Raw genomic sequence first — 16,275 nt, 5'->3', positions numbered from 1 at the left:
AAATTGTTTCAACTTTAATTATGTAACTTTAGAAAAGTTGTAACACACCCAATAAAAACAGATTCTTGGTCTGACCAACCGTCTCAGCCATGGGCAAAAAGATGACAGTCAATAAAATTCTAAAAGATAATTTATTGACAAATAATCAAGAGATAAAAGATAAAACAGTCCAGTGTCCCCTTTATGAATCAAATAAAACACACAGTCCCAAGGCCAGAGCCAGCTATGCCACACTGTCAGTTGCACTCCACGTGTTGCCTTCAACAGGGTTAGCAGTTGTCCTCTGAGACCCACCACCCTGCAAGCATATAGCCAGTGGTCACTCCAGCCTCTGCAACTCTGCTGCCTTTAGGCTGTGGCATATAATAGGCCCTGGCCTGCACAGAGAGACAAAATGACACAGCAGTGTTTGTAGTGTGGGCTATAAGTAGACCAGTGTATCAGTGCAATCAAGTACACCTGCCTCTAATTAGTCCAACCCCATTCCAGCCACTGGCTCAGCAAAAATGTGACACACACACACACACACACACACACACAACCACTCCCAACCCAGTGCAACTTCACACAATAATATGGAGCTGAATTAACACAGGCACATTAGTCTACCATGTTACACATCCATAAGGTGCACCTGAGCGGGATATCTTTGGTTACCAGTCTTGAAGAAAACCAGCACATATCCATACATGAAAGATGCATGATCCGGATACTTATTTAACACTTAATGGAGCGCTGTGGAGAAAGTTTATGTGCAAGAAATAATCACCTAAATCAGCAATAAGGTTTTTTGTTGTTGTTTGGTTTTTGTGTGTGTGTAGCTACATTAGGGCTTCTTGGTCAGAACGTCAGGGACACTGAGCTGTGCTGGCCCAAGTAAAATGACACCAGTGGCAGCTCCTGAAGTGTGTGGACACAACAACAATTAAAAAACCTGAATACTGGTCAGTATTTCACTCAGTATCATTGTGATTATGAAAATAAATACACTATATAATTTCCACATCTAAAAATTTAAGCACATTATATATCTTGATGCATGCTCAGTTATCCAGGATAGTAAATCCCAAAAGGTTGATTCTGTTCATCTGGACGTTGCGTTTTCAGTGGGAGAAACGTTTCGTCACTCATCAGTCAGATGCACATTGTAGATGCATAAATAATAACATTTGTTTTAAATCTTGGCAAAAAGGTTTGTACAACCTTGTGACAGTATAAAGTATGTGAAACATGATACTTGATCTGGGCTTAGTCCATCTCCTAACAATTAATTGCAAGCATTCACAACCACAGACTGGTGTGCTTTATTGTTGTTTTGTCCTCTCTGAGCAAATGTCAAGCATAGTGTCCGAGCTCACCACTCCAGGATTACAGACAACTGTATTCTCAACATCGTGAAGCCAATGTGAGCTCTAACTGGACAGATGGAAGGTTTGTCCAAGGCAGCTGCTTCAGCCTGCAGCTTAGAGAACTCACACTGGAGCACGTCCAGAGCACAGACGAGGAACTCGTGGGCGTCCTGCACACAGACACACACAAAACAAAACAGTTTCAGGTGCAAATGTACAAACTATAGCAGAGATGAGTGTGCTGCGCAGTGCAAAAACACAGCTGCTTACTTTCTGATCGTCGTCGTCAAACTCTGGATGAGACGCAGCGACCGTGTCTTTAAAAGCAGTCAGGACAGAGCTTTTGTTCCAGCTGTCGTTGTTGAAGCGGCTCAATTTGATGTCCACAAACTGACTGCAAACAGCAGAAGTGAAGAAGACACAAAGTTAGTTTGTGTTTCACGTTGATCAGCAAATTTGGTGGAGAAACCAAAGAGCGATGGTGTCTGCGCTGTACCTGATGAGCTGGCACTCTGGGTGAAACCTCCACAGCTGCAGCTGGCTGCAGAGCTCCTCAGTAATGACTCTCAGTGTGAGGAGAGTGTGACAAAGTGGGTGAGAATACCACTTGTCCATATCCTTAGTTAACATTCTTGTTTTGATTTAGCCTCATCTCATATGTAGTCTGCACCAGGCAAACATCTACTATCCCGGGTTTGTTTATGTTTTGCACTTTATAACATAACATCTTGGTTTAAATCAATTCTGACAAGTTTGTTAAGTTAACATGTTATTTATTTCAACTGTTAATTGGTTTGGTTTGAACTCACCTTACGTACCTGTGTTCTTGGAACAAAGAGAGGAAATGTAGTTTTACTTCCTGTATTTATAACTTCCTGGTTAACCTGAGGTCACAGGAAGAGGCCAGGGGAAGAAGGGGGAGAATCTTTGTAATTTCATAAAGTTGATTTTAGAGTGTGTTTATAGAGAAATTGATTTGTTGTAATATGTATCGACTATACACTGCAGAGTTTTATTGCTAGGAAAGATAGCAGTACACGTTGGAATATTGAAATGTTTGCCTTACCTACCAAATGGAATAGTCCAGGGTGAATTGACTATTTAAGCAGATGAACGCAGGTGTTCAGGACCAGGTCAGTGTAGCTGTCTGCATTTTGACCTTAGTTTCTGTTGATTTAAGTTCAGTTATGTTTATTTGTACTGAGTTAACTATGGAGTTGAGTTTATTTATTTTTTGTAAATATTGTTTGGTCACAAAATGCTGAATAAATCACTCGCTACACTGGACAGCATTTGTCTCCTGCACTTCTTTAACCGCTTAAGTCAAGTCCTACCACAGAGAGTTTGCAGAGCGGGGCCCATGTAGCATGTATACTTCAGGTTAGGCAATCTTAAACGAGAGCACAAAGAGGATGCAAGTCAGAGCATTTTCCTCTGTTGTTCTTCAAATCACTGACTTTAACCTGATATTCATCTGAACACTGGCTCCATATTCAGTGTGTGTGCATGACTCTTACCTGAGGCAGTCCAGCTCTCATTGGGAGAGGATGTTTGTGCAGGAGGTCAGAGACGTTGAGCGGCATCCATACTCTGTGTCCAACGTAGCCCCCTGGCTCCCACCATGACCTGCTGAGGTAGACGGCCTGGAACCTGGCTCATGTCTCTGAGGGACTTCAGGACAGAGCGGCTCATCGTTGAAGGTCACCTTTTTCTTTGAGGAACACATCACCAGTTAGTTCAACCAATAATGAGAATTTGAGTGTCAATCCTAACATTCAGACTCCACATATTCCTATAACAGCTGTTCACGTGTCACACTCGTCTCTGTAGAACGTACCGTGCAGAAAAACAGCAGCAAGTTGGGAGAACACGAAACCTCCGTCTGGACACCAACGTCCTTGACTTCACATTTGTCAGTGCTGATGTTACCGTGATAGAAAGACACAAACAGTGCAGTTACAGTCATGAAATTACAGGAGAAGAAACACAAAGCAATAAATCAGCTTTAAACAGAAACACAGTAAAAGGACCTCATACCTCAGATCTGTAGCAGAAGGTGGCAGGAATGTTTCACGTGCCACAGTTTCTTTATCAGGTACAGCTGAGACTGGAGGCTTCGGACCTGATGAGTCCTTCTCCAGAACATCGTCAGACTTCATGCGCCACCACGAAGCCTTCTTTGTTTTGTTCTTCTGAGTCTCAGCTGGAGGTGAGGCTGGGGCAGCAGAGGTGGCTGGACCACATGTTGATCTGTGAGATCCTTCCATGCACTCACACTGGAAACATAACAATAACAGAGGAGATCAGTCTGCGGTAATGCACTCAAACTGCCCTCAACGCCACAAGAAAGTCAGCTAAACTGCATCAAGCTGTGGACTGATTCAACTCAAATATTCAGACAAATGAGAAAACTGTGCTTAAATGTAGCTAATGTCCAATAAACAGTGTAGTGGAGGGAGTTTACACCTCCATCAGCTTCTCCAACATAATGATGTAATGCAGACCTGCTGTCAGTGTAAATCTCCAGGACATGTCAGCAAAATCAAAGTTTAATAAACTGAAATGGGGGACGTACCTAACACTAATATTTCATATAGTACATCAATCCACTAATCAATTCAAGGAGTTTGTTTTAAAATATAATGGAACAGAAAAACACAATGCACATGTGCAAATAACAGTAGCCAGCTGCTGCCACAAGATGGCGGCGAAGTAAAGGTTGGCTGCAAAGCTTTATGACAGAAGCTGTTTGATAAGAAAGCAGAGAGAGATTGGTTTACTTTGGGACATTTTGGTCAATGTGTATTATTATTATTATTTTCCTCCAGGCTTTCTGAAGCTCTTTCAAAGTTTTCTTTTCAGTCTTTTTTCAATCCAGTCCTTGTACCAAAAAGTTATCTCATGAAATTGGATGAATGGAGGACAAAAGAAGATGTTTCAGACCTAAAACCCCCACTATCTACACCAGCTGAATAGCATCTGAAAGTCATGTCTTTAAGAAACAGACAGAAGTCCAGCAAAGTCTCCACACAGGACCTGAGAGATGCATCTGAACCATCAGCTGATTCATCTACTTTTCACTGAATCAGAAATGATCTCACTGCAAGGGTGGCTGTCAACAGTAAAGGTGATCATGCTAATCATTGACTTTGAAGCTCCTTAGAATTGCAAACATTCATTATATGCTGTATTTCTGTGTTTTAATAAATCAATTACACCTGGCTAAAGACTTTTGCACAGTACTGCATATATGATGTGATCCTGTCATCCTTCTGTAAACTGGTTTAAATAACAGAACAAAAGAGGACTTCCCTTCAAAATCATCAATTTACATTCAGTTTACAGGAGAACTTAGTGCTGTTTTTTAAGCACTTGCTGTCAGCAAGTGCTGGGTGTCTGGGGGGGCTCGGACCTCTTTCCTATGGGGCGGGGCTCTTCCAGGGGGCGGGTCTTGGAGGATTTTTCTGCCAGCTATTTTTGTGCAAAGTTAATTGAACCTTGTGTTATATTAATGTATTATTAAAGTAACATTAATACATGAGAATATAAACTTTACTTCTTTAAATTTTAATTCTAATAAATATACTCAGCTTGAATCAGTTTGGTAGAACATGAGCAGAGAAAAAGACGAAAAATTTTAAAATATCTCTACATTGTAGAGAGCGACTCTAAACAGAAAAGGAGTTTCAGGAACGGGTTAAAGTGGGATTCAGCAGGTGGGGGAACTCTAAAATCGGTCGTAGTGGCTCAGCAATGGAAAAAGAATCACAATTTCTATTCAGAGTTCTAGCAGATTTTCTTTGTGTACAGGCTGTGATCAGCTGATCTGGGCTGCTGGTGCTCTGAGGTTTACTGCTCTTTGTGGATTTACACACCTGAATTTAATAAGATGTAAGCAGGTGTTTTATGAGTTGTCCTGGCTGATTTCCATCATCTACGCTGACAGCACACTGTTTGTCTCGTGTTTATACTAAACAGTATGAAGGGTATTCAGTGAATAAATCTAAGCATCGTCAGCTTCACTTCAAAATCAGCTCAGCTGCACTTGATGTGACCGAACTCTCACCATGAGCACCACAGCCACTGTGCACCAGTCACACACACTGCTTTATTTTAAACTACGAGCTGCAAGCCAGTTTATCCTGTACTGAACTGTAGATTATTTTCATGCAACCTTTATAATTAGTCTAGTTTAGTTTGTTTTGCAGCACTTTTCAATACATAGAAAAATGTAATGTCACATGTACAGATCCAATATGTGATTTTAAAATGTGAGGACTTACATGTAATATTTAAACTTCCAGTTTATCAAATCCCACTCAGCAGTCCTTACCTTTAAATCTAACCTCTCTCCTTCCTCTGCGCTCCTGTCTTTCTTATCTTTCTCCATCTCTGAGTGAAAAACAGCAGCTGGACCGTTCACTAGCAGCACACTTCACACAAAGATTGTGTTTGCTGATGTTTGTTGAGCTGATGGAAACGTTGTATCTGAAATGACCTGCTACTTAAAAAGATTGTCCTCTTTATGCTCCTCTCACTCCTCTTTTGTATTCCTGGCTAGATGCTGAAGTACAGCAACCACCACTTGTTCTGCACCCTTTTGCTCTCTTTTTATGGTAATGGAAGCAGTTGAAAGAAGAAGAAGAAGTTCATTTTATTTTTAATCTGAGTTTGTTAATGTTTTCAGAATTTTAAATTCTTCTCAGGCTGCCACACTGAAAGATTCATGGAAGCAAAACTAACAACTTGGAAACACTGACAACCTTAGCTGTGTTTTAAAGTCTTCATGTGTAAAAGGATCCCTGTGTTCACACATGTTAGCAACTCTTTCCCAGATATCAGTGTTGGAGAACTATAGCCAGTTCAGGCTCATTTGGTGTTTCACTTATTGTACCAAAAACTGTGTTTAAACTTTTAAATTACACTCTGTACACCTGTTCTAAGGAGTTTTGGGTAAGGCCATATATGAATGCTGTTATAATTACATGAAATTAAAAATGTTGAATTCCATGTTAAAATGTAAAATAATGATTTTAGTACTTAGAAAAAGTTTGGGAGTCCTTTTAAAAGTAATACAATATGTTTAATAGGTTTAAAAGGGAAGTGAATGTGTTTGTGATCAGTAGCTGGATTGATAGAAGTTGCGACGGAAAGTACAAGAAGTTTGTGTAGGTGTGTATGTATGAATGGCCATCTGTTCGACAGTCTTTGTTGATGCGCATATTTTGTGGAGTGACTGTTATTGGGATTAGAGAAATTATTTCCCTGCTATTGTTCATATTACCATGGCATTAATCACATAATCTCCAAGTAGGGATAGTGCATTTAGATGTTTAAACATATTGGCACCCAATTAAGCTTTTATTACAGGTCCAAGAAGAACCACTTTAAACTGTTGAGTTGAATCTATAATCTTAAAATGTTTATAGGCAGATTACATTGCATTATTTGAAAAAGGCTAACCTTTGAAGATAATCTGAGCCTAAAAGTCTTCACGGGAAACTGCAGGTTTACAGAGTGTGCAGGGCAGGAAGTGAAACCGAAAGCAGAGTCTAAGTGCAAGCTAAGAGCAGGTTATTTTATTATGCATTTATATCTTTGATTAAGCTTTGATTAAGTTTTAAGTAGTTGTGTTAGATTGAAACATTTGTTTTATACATTTTTCATATAAGTCAAGATCGGCACACACAGGATGGCCTTAGCCTGGTTGCCTAAGTTGAGGTTAGACATACAGACACATATAGTTTCAGCTGTGTACGTGCGCAGGCCTTGTGTCTGGCGATGACGAGAGGTGTGAGGTGAGCCGGGGTGCAGGAGAGGTCATGACACGTACACAGCACACAGCACACACACACCCACACCCACACACACACAGTATTAGACTCATTTGAGTAGGTAAGAGTTTAATCATGTTTTGCTTGCGACTGCAAAATTGTGCCTGCATGAGTGACAGTTTGTGCAGAACGTGTGCCTGATGTTCCAGACAGATAAGCGAGCGTCCGGGGACAACAGGAAGACACCTGGTTTCGACGCGAAGACGATGTTCTTTTTAAACTATGTCAAAGTTAACTGAACGTTTGTGGTTTTGGATTGACGTATGCTGTACTGGATCTGCCTGGCAACAGAAGGGGGGCTGTACTATTTCACCCCTATAAAGTCTTTGTTCTGACTATTGTAAGACAGTTCAACATTGAATCTGCACAGTGTTGGACTCCACATGTGTATTCATTAAAATGTCGTCTAATTGCACCCGGCAGGATTAGTGGTCATTATTTTTGGTCTTCCTCCTCAATTTCTGAACCCTTAACACTGTGAGAAGCTGGGGACATTTCTGCTCCAAACCACCGTTCAGCTGCTCACTTTTGTTTTAGAGCCCGCGCCATCTTGGACATCTCTGCTGATCACTCTGCATTCCTTCACACATAACTGTTTATGTAGAGAAAACAAGCCCGCCACCCTTTGGAAACAGGTGAATACAGAGCTGATGGAAGTAGTATAAAAACATGACGTTGAAAAGAAATCCACAACGACCACACTTGGACTATAAATAGCCTGTACATGGAGGTCCTCTGGATGTCAACATTAGACGTTCTGTAGACACAGTGAACCAAAACTGTACGTCCAAAAATGAAATAGAAAAAATGTCACCCGAATGTCACTGATCGCAGTGGGTACTAACAAATGACTGTAGAAAAATGCTTCAGTGTGAATGTTATCAAACATTTTTTTGTAAGATTTTGGTTTACACTTGAATGTTACTCTAATGATATAGGCCTACGCTAAGATTAATCAGTTAATTATCAATATATGTATGAAAATATGGTCATAAATTGTGTTTTATCATTTGTTAATCATTGGAGTTGTCAATGGGTTTATGATACAGTATCGATTAAAACTCAGAAAAAAACATGAATCTCTTTTTTTAAGGGAAACTACAATAGAATGTGAATAAATAGAACAAAATAGAATAGTCTTTTATTCTCTGTATTGTCACATATACAATGAAACTGTGTTGTTGTTGTTGGGTTTTTTTGTTTGTTTTTTTAAATAAAAGAATTGAAGTAATATTTATTAAACAAAGAATATGTCAGTGTGAGCTATATGAGGGCAAGAATTGGACCAAAAGTGCAGGAAAGCGGAAAACTCAAAAACAGCTTTATTGCTAAGTTTCTAAAGAAATAAAAGCATGTTTAGAAGCAACAACCCCCAAAATAACTCTTCTCAGATAACACACAACAAAGGAACACAGCTGAGCGAGAGAACACAACAAAGGCAAGGGAAGATTGAGACAATATATAAGACACACAAACAGCCAACAGGTGAGAGGACAGCTGAAACTAAAATAAAGAAACGGGGAAAGTAGAATTAAACACAAAGCACACGAGACACGACACTTTCAGAATAACACAGGAAATAACTAAGACTGAAACCTGGATTAAGACACACAAACTTGAAAGAGACGGAGAAACAAGAGAAAAGGAACAGAATGGAAATATAAAAGGAAGAGACAAATCTAACAACTAAAGCAAGCAGAGAACAAAGGCACAGAATACAGGATCATAATAAGCAACAAGAAACTAAACATAACTCTGTAACCACAAGGCTAAGTAACAATAAAGAATAAAGGACCAAAATACAAGATTATAAAAAACACAAACTAGAAACCCCCTCATCATCCCCAAAACTCATAACCCTGAGTACAAGGCCAGAGGACAATGACAGAACATTGGAGGTTTACTCTTTGAAAAACATGCTAACAACTGTAGCAGGATGTTTGCTGCCAGCAAAATCTTCATATTTGATAATACCACTGTAAGGAATAAATCATTAACCTGCAGGCTAGGTTGGCAGCAGCAGTACAATAACATCTTGTATCCTGACATACACTCAACCCCTCCCACTCCCTATCTAACAATTTTGCTGTATGTGTTGTATAAATGGGAGGAGCCAGAAGATACCTGAGACTTTGACCTAAATGTAACAGCCGTACTTTACGTCGACGCTGTAAGTTTATTTCCTTACAATCCTCTGATTGTTGTTAAAGGTATATGTCTATATATAGATATATATATATTTATACAAAAGTATTGTAAAATAATCTCTGCTTGCTTAAGAAAAGCACTGAGCTAACGGGGAGTGTTGGGTTGTAATTTGATCCCATTTGCAATGTTTGGGTTGGGTTATGTGTGTTCACCTTGTTCAACAAGGAAGTTCAAAGTTTAAGTGGTATGGCAACCCTTGTCTAAGATATCGTTGTTAAGAATATACTTCAGTATCTTAGTAATTTTGCGATTAAGAACCCGTGTAAATTGTCTCCAAATACAAATGCACTACTTTATATTGTAATATAACATTACATAGTCTGCTGCCCTCATGACCCAGCCCCATATAAGCGGAAGAAGATGGATAGATAATATTACGTTTATTATTTGTTGCTCTCTATTCCAAGTTGATATTTTTGCACAGAATTTTGTTTAGGCGTCTGAAACAAAGTTTAAAGCAGAACCAAATTCAGTATCACTTTGCTAATATTAATTCTTTTTCTCTGTTCCACAGGCAAGCAAAGAAATGAATTTTCCAGTGGCACAGTTTCAACTGACACTCCCCCAACCAACAGACACACATCCTGTAGTACAGTGTATATTTAAAAATAACCGCAAAAAGCTCACGAAGTTACTGAGGCACAATGACATTAATGGACATTACCCTTCTAGAGAGTGGAAGCAATGCATAACTCCGTTGATTGCTGCTGTTGTAAAACACAACAGAGATTTATGTACTTATCTTTTGAAACAGGGTGCAGACCCAAATATACCTTCTCAATATGGCTGGACACCTTTGCATTATGTCCCACTCTCCAAGGCTCCACTTTTTTTTGTGGAGAAACTTCTAGAAGCAAAAGCTGATTTAAATGGATGCCATGTTTTCACACCACTGCTTACTGCTGCCAACAATGACAGAGAAGATGTTGTAAATGTGCTTCTTTCTGCTGGTGCACCGGTAACACTCTTACCTATAAATCATCCTGAGCATTCTGTTCACAACAAAAGATTATCTGAGATGATTCATAAAATTGCATCCAAAGGAAATGAATTCTGCTCCAAAATCAGATATTTTTTGGATGCTACAATTGCTATTCGTGAAAAAACACCTGAAGAAGTGTTCAGAGATTTTAACAGTCACATGCTGTTGGAAAATCCTCAGGACCATTTAACCATGATTGAACTTCTCTTTACTGTTACAGGGCGAAATGCAGATAAATACTGCCAGACTTGCATTAAATGGCTAAAGGAAACTGGAAATGTGAATACTTACATTGCAGGTGCAGCCAGTCGCTTTCCAAACATCCCTAAGACACATGTAAAGCTGGCAGTTCAAAGTTTAAATGCAGTTTTCTGTACAATGGATGACATAACAAATGAGCATGCAGTAGCTATAGTTCCACAACTACTGAAACAGCTTGACTCACAAGACAGTGGTGTTTGTGAATCAGTGCTGCAAACACTGTATGTGATAACACAGAAAACAAAAGGCACAAAGAGCTGGGACTTAGACTTTTTCAAGGAGTTATGCAGAACAGTTGCCCCTTTTGTAAATGCGAAGCTCCCGGCTAACATCAGGGTCTACACATACGGTATATTGGCAAACCTGCGGTTAATCGAACAGGCAGCTAACATCTTTACATCAGTGGGTGTAACTTCAGTGCCTGAGGACATACTGACATCAGCTGATATGAAAATGAATGAAAAGCTGAAAGAGGTGCTGAGAAATCTGAAAAGTTACCTGAGTAAACCAAACTCAGAATGTGAGGGAAATGGAGCATCGTCTGTGCCCAAGAAGAAAAAGAAGAAAAAGAAGAAGAAAAAGAAGGAAAGGACAGAAAAGCAAGAAGATCCAAATGATGAAGTTTCCACTGCAGCAACTGAACCAACAACAGAAGTTCCCGTTGTAGAATCAACTTCAAATGTAAAGCCTTTTGAATACAGCGTCATTGAAAAAGCAGAAAAACAAAAATGGCTTCGAATCAGCAAGAGGTGGAAGGACAAACTGGAGAAACTTGTTGGCTCAGATGACAGTAAAATATCCAGAATCAGAAGCATTATTTATGTGAATGATGCAGAATTCAGAATAGCGAAGGGAAGCGATGGTACTGAAGTCTTCTTGGGGCTGAGAGAGGACGGCACAGAAGTTGCCATCAAGAGAATGTCTAAAAGCAACTATGACGAGCTGAAGAACGAAGAAGTAATTCTACGACATCCAGAACTCGATCATCCTTATATCGTACGATATGTTGATGCTGCAGAGGACGAGAACTTTGGATATCTTTGTCTGCAACTTTGTGAATACACCTTGGAAGAATATATCAAGAATGACCATGACCCACTGATGTTAAAGAAACTTGTCAAACAAGTTCTAGAAAGTCTAAAGGTGCTTCACTGTCAGAATCCTAAAATTCTCCATCGAGATCTCAAACCCCAGAACGTTCTGATTGGTAAGAAATGTTTAAAATTGAGGGAAATAACAACATTTTAATCAATATTTACCACTTAGGATTTTATTTCACATGATTCTTCTTGCAGATGTTACTGGGAGGGCAAGATTAGCTGATTTTGGCATAAGCAGACGCTTACTCAAAGGCCAAACAACTTTACGTACACGCAGTGCAGGAACCAAATGCTGGATGGCCCGAGAGACTTTAGCACAAGAATCTGTGATATCATACAAGTCAAGCACTGACATCCAGGTAAAGTCTGAACACAAACTTGATTAACTGAAAAATGTCTTGGTAAACATACCTAAACTGATAATATGTGTTATTATTAAGGTGGCAGGCATGCTGATCTATTATATCCTCTCTGGAGGCCACCATCCATTTGGTGACATATCCTTTAAATGTGAGTCCAACATTCACAAAGGGAAGTACAGTTTGGATCACGTTCAAGATGTGGTGGCAAAGGATCTCATCGAGCGGATGATCAACAAAGAGCCAAAGTACAGACCCAAAGTAGAAGAATGTTTAAACCATCCCTTCTTCTGGAGTTCTGAAAAGTGAGGGAATGATTGACAATTAATAAAAAACATTTTTTTATGATTCTTGATTTCTGCCTGTCAAAGAGGGATACAGATGTTCATGTTCAAACTGAGCTACACTTGATCATCCATGATCAACCTAGTTAAGCATTAATGCTAAATTGTTCTGCTAATGCTAAATCCTTCTATTACACACTTCTCCTTAAAATTTTAAATGCTCAATGCTGCTTTTTGTATTTATTTATTTTTATTTTTATATTTATTTTTAATAATTTCCTTTCCAGGAAAACTGAATACCTGAGAAAGATCGGTAACAGGGACGACGTCGCAAACTATCGAAAAGCTGAACAGGAGCTGATTGATTCTCTAGAAAAATGTGCTGTGGACGGATTCTTTAAGCAGTGGAAAAATAAGGTGACTGTAACATCAAATATCAAATGTCTATATTCCTAAAATCCACTTCATAACCAATGTTTTTGTTGCAGTTTCCACAAGAGCTGGTTGAGAAATTGGAAGGTAAAAAGCCCTACACGGAAAACACGCTGGGATTACTGCGCTTTATACGCAATCTCCATGAGCATTAGTGAGTTAAACTAATTAAACTAGTTAAACTAATTGACAGACATCTGTCTGTCTGTCTGTCTCTCAATCTATCTACCTAGAACTTTGTCTTATTTACCATACAGTAATAAAACCTTCTTTGTTCACAGTGCCAAGGAAGCAGCCCAAATTGATGTTCTGGCATTGTTTCCTGATCTCTTTGGGCGTATTTACACATTTGCAAAAAAGCAAGGCTGGAATTTAGAGACACCATTAAAGGAAATGTTTCAAAGAGAAGACAGCGAGGACATTAGCACAGTTTTGATGATGCCATCTAAAAGCACGGAGGAGTCCCTGGGTGTCCCCGTTCAAGAGTCTCAACCCAGTGAAGTGAAAGTTGTCAGCAGCCATAAAAAATAAAATAATAACTGCTAGCAGTAGCAGAGATGTCATGTAGGTGTGCCTCCTGCTGCTCTGTTATTTCCCAAAGGATCACCACAGAAGACACTGATCTGCTGTGGTGATCCACATGTTAGCACATAGTTGTCCTTCCTTACACAACACTCCATTTTACCAGCACTAACATTGCAGTATCTTCAAGCTAGGTCTGCTCCTTAATGGAGCCACTACCAAGACCCTGAGACTGAACCAGCTAAATGGATTTTAGACACAATGTATGATTTATACTTGTGTGAAATAAGTGCCTGATGTTTTGAAAAAGTAACTATTGATTTTTTAAAGTGAGAGAAATAGATTAGAATTACAATTGTTTGAGTCTAGTTTACTCAATTATTTTATTTTTCTTATTTTTGCGAGGGTGTGTACTGTATTTATACACAATTACGCTGCTTTTGTTTTTCTGTTTTTTTGTGGTTGTAGTTGCTTATTGCTACATTTATTTGTACTCAATTTTTTTTCTACAGTAGTACAACATTATATTTTTATTCAGTTAATCTTCAGGTTTAATTCTACATTATATGGGGGGGTATGAGGAACAGAAATAGAGACATTTTGTTGACGTCTTCAACAAATACGAAAGTTAAAAAAATATCTGTTTTTTTTTTCACAATTATAGTTTTAAAGACTTCCATTTCTGATCGTGGCCTTTCACAGACTGTAAACAGAATAAATACGTTGGACTTGCATTTTGCTTTGTGGAAGTCACCTCGGGCCTATGACAGATTCAAACTGTACAAACATGTATGTCACATAGAAATTGAGCAAATCTTTGTACTTAATATTAAGAACCACAAGTGGATTTAGCAAATATTAAGATTTTGAGATTTAAACCATGCAGGGTTTATTTTCTAGTGAATGGTATTGTAAATTTGCAAAACATATACATTACACATATTTAAGAAACATGATTTCTTATTTTGTTTCTCATCATGTTTTCTAAAGCAAAATACAAAGTAAACTGTAGATTGATTCTTTCTGTGTAAATAAATCTGTAACACTGTGACTGTAGGATGTGTCCCTTCATGGTTTTTTCTTGAATGTTAAATCTTTTCACCACAATACAAAGTAAGCAGTGAGGCCTGTTTTCTTTTGTTTTTGTTATTTTGCACTTTAAAGGTCTGAGAACTAAAATATAAACTACACTTCAAATGTAATGGGTTTTTAAATTTTTATTTAATTGCAATTTTTATCTTATTTTTCCATAACAGTGTGTTATAAAACATAACATATTTAATGACAGACTTTATGCCGTTATTGTAAAAGAAGATTTGTATCTATGCCCATTAGACCTTCTCCAGTATTTGTTTCATAATTAATTCTAACATCTATCATGTAAGATTTCATACAGATTTAGTGTATTGGTCACATTTTAAGGGGATTATTACTTTCTTTAATATTGTATTATAATGCTGATTTTCCCCCTCCCCATTTTTTTCTGTTTCTTTCACATCAGTTGACAGAGTTTTTATTCAGATTCAGAAGACTTTATTTATCCCCGAGGGGCAATTCAGTTACCACCATTGAAATTATTTCTTCTTGACTTTAGGAACTGTTGAATATCAACTCCTTCATAGTTTTCTTAAATTAGAAATTTTTCTCAGTCACCTTACAGTCATGGGATCTCAGGCAACAGGCACTACCATTATATAAGTACTACTTCTATTCTCCAGAAAATATGGCTGGCATTCATGAAAGTGATAAAAAAGTGAAATATGATTTAATCTATTTGGATTTGTCTTTTTAAGTTAAATATTTCTGCTCTAATAGTTTTGTGGATACAAAATAATATGACAGGACTTGAAGGAAAGTAACACATTTACTCTCATTTGGGGCGACTGAGGATGGATCAGATGAGTTTGCCACCTACCTTGTGTCCTCATACCTGGTGGTAATGGACAGCATGTTGCCTTATCAGCACTGGGGTCTTTTGTTTGATGGTTCCACAGTGCCTCCCTCTGGCCGTGATGAAGTACTACACCCCTCTGCTCTTTCTATTACAGGGAATGTCTAGAAAGCACAAACCTTTAATAATCACAGCTGAGATCCTAAACTGTAGTTATCCTTCCTTCCTTTCCTTCTTCCTTCCTCTTAAGCACTTAAGGGTTGCTGGAGATGGCTTGAAGACTATCCCAGCTTTCACAAGGTAAAACTCAGGGTACACACTTTACAGTTCACCACTCATGATCCCATTCCCAATAGATGATTGTAATTCCCAAAAGAATCACCAATTAACCTAAAAAAGCAAGTTGTTGGACTGTGAGAGGGAGCCGGAGCACCCTCAGAGAACACAACATGCAAACAGCAGCCAGCAGATTCACATGCACGACCTTCTTGCTGTGAGGCAACAGTACCAACCACTGCACCACCGTGCTGACCTTAGAGCGCAGTTGTATGGTGGAAAATGTTACTGTGGATGCTTTAGATTATATTACATACAGAAAAAAGTACTGGTTTATTATTTTAGTGGGTAAAAGAGTCAAGATTGGATCTAAAGGATGTAAATGGACAAGCACAGTGCATTTCTACTCAGTCTGAACACTCGACACAGCCTCATTCACCCAACTGCACACACATGATTAGGGGAAACTCAACATTCAGTATCTTCTTTTTTTCATCAAAAGACTTTCTCTGTATCTCTGCTCTGTTTGTTTTTGACTTGAAACACTAAATAAAAGTTTTACTACACATCTGTCTCTATTGTTTAATCAGCAGCTGTAATACTAAACTGTCCAAAATTTAAAAGTCTACATTTAGTAGATTTAGAGATATTTATTTCACCACTTTTAGTTAATGATACTTTATAAACCTATTCTGCTGTTTAACAAAGACAGTATCATCATGTTTAAAGCACTTTTCAATCTGACAGCAGCACTCAGTTCTCCTGCACATGTGTGAT

The 16,275-nt window shown here is 38.5% G+C and overlaps 1 protein-coding gene across 1 annotated transcript; it reads left to right on the top strand.

Moving 5' to 3' along the window:
- The first annotated feature begins 9,285 nt into the window (after positions 1-9,285).
- Positions 9,286-14,360, top strand: LOC102081144 (uncharacterized). Its single transcript, XM_005466418.3, has 7 exons — positions 9,286-9,353; positions 9,906-11,841; positions 11,930-12,093; positions 12,175-12,398; positions 12,665-12,794; positions 12,866-12,963; positions 13,091-14,360. Exons 2-7 carry the CDS (start codon positions 9,918-9,920, stop codon positions 13,338-13,340), a joined length of 2,790 nt encoding a protein of 929 aa, XP_005466475.2. The 5' UTR covers positions 9,286-9,353; positions 9,906-9,917; the 3' UTR covers positions 13,341-14,360.
- Positions 14,361-16,275: the final 1,915 nt, after the last annotated feature.

Source organism: Oreochromis niloticus, unplaced genomic scaffold (genome assembly GCF_001858045.2).
Source record: "Oreochromis niloticus isolate F11D_XX unplaced genomic scaffold, O_niloticus_UMD_NMBU tig00007310_pilon, whole genome shotgun sequence".
Lineage (NCBI taxonomy): Eukaryota > Metazoa > Chordata > Actinopteri > Cichliformes > Cichlidae > Oreochromis > Oreochromis niloticus.
Note: the sequence above shows the minus strand (reverse complement) of the source record. Positions and strands in the feature narration are given on the sequence as shown.

Coding starts and splice junctions, on each gene's coding strand:
- LOC102081144 (XM_005466418.3), top strand. CDS start 9,918: ATGAATTTTCCAGTGGCACAGTTTCAACTGACACTCCCCCAACCAACA. Junction 11,842..11,929: donor ACCCCAGAACGTTCTGATTG/GTAAGAAATGTT, acceptor TTCTTCTTGCAG/ATGTTACTGGGAGGGCAAGA. Junction 12,964..13,090: donor CGCAATCTCCATGAGCATTA/GTGAGTTAAACT, acceptor CTTTGTTCACAG/TGCCAAGGAAGCAGCCCAAA.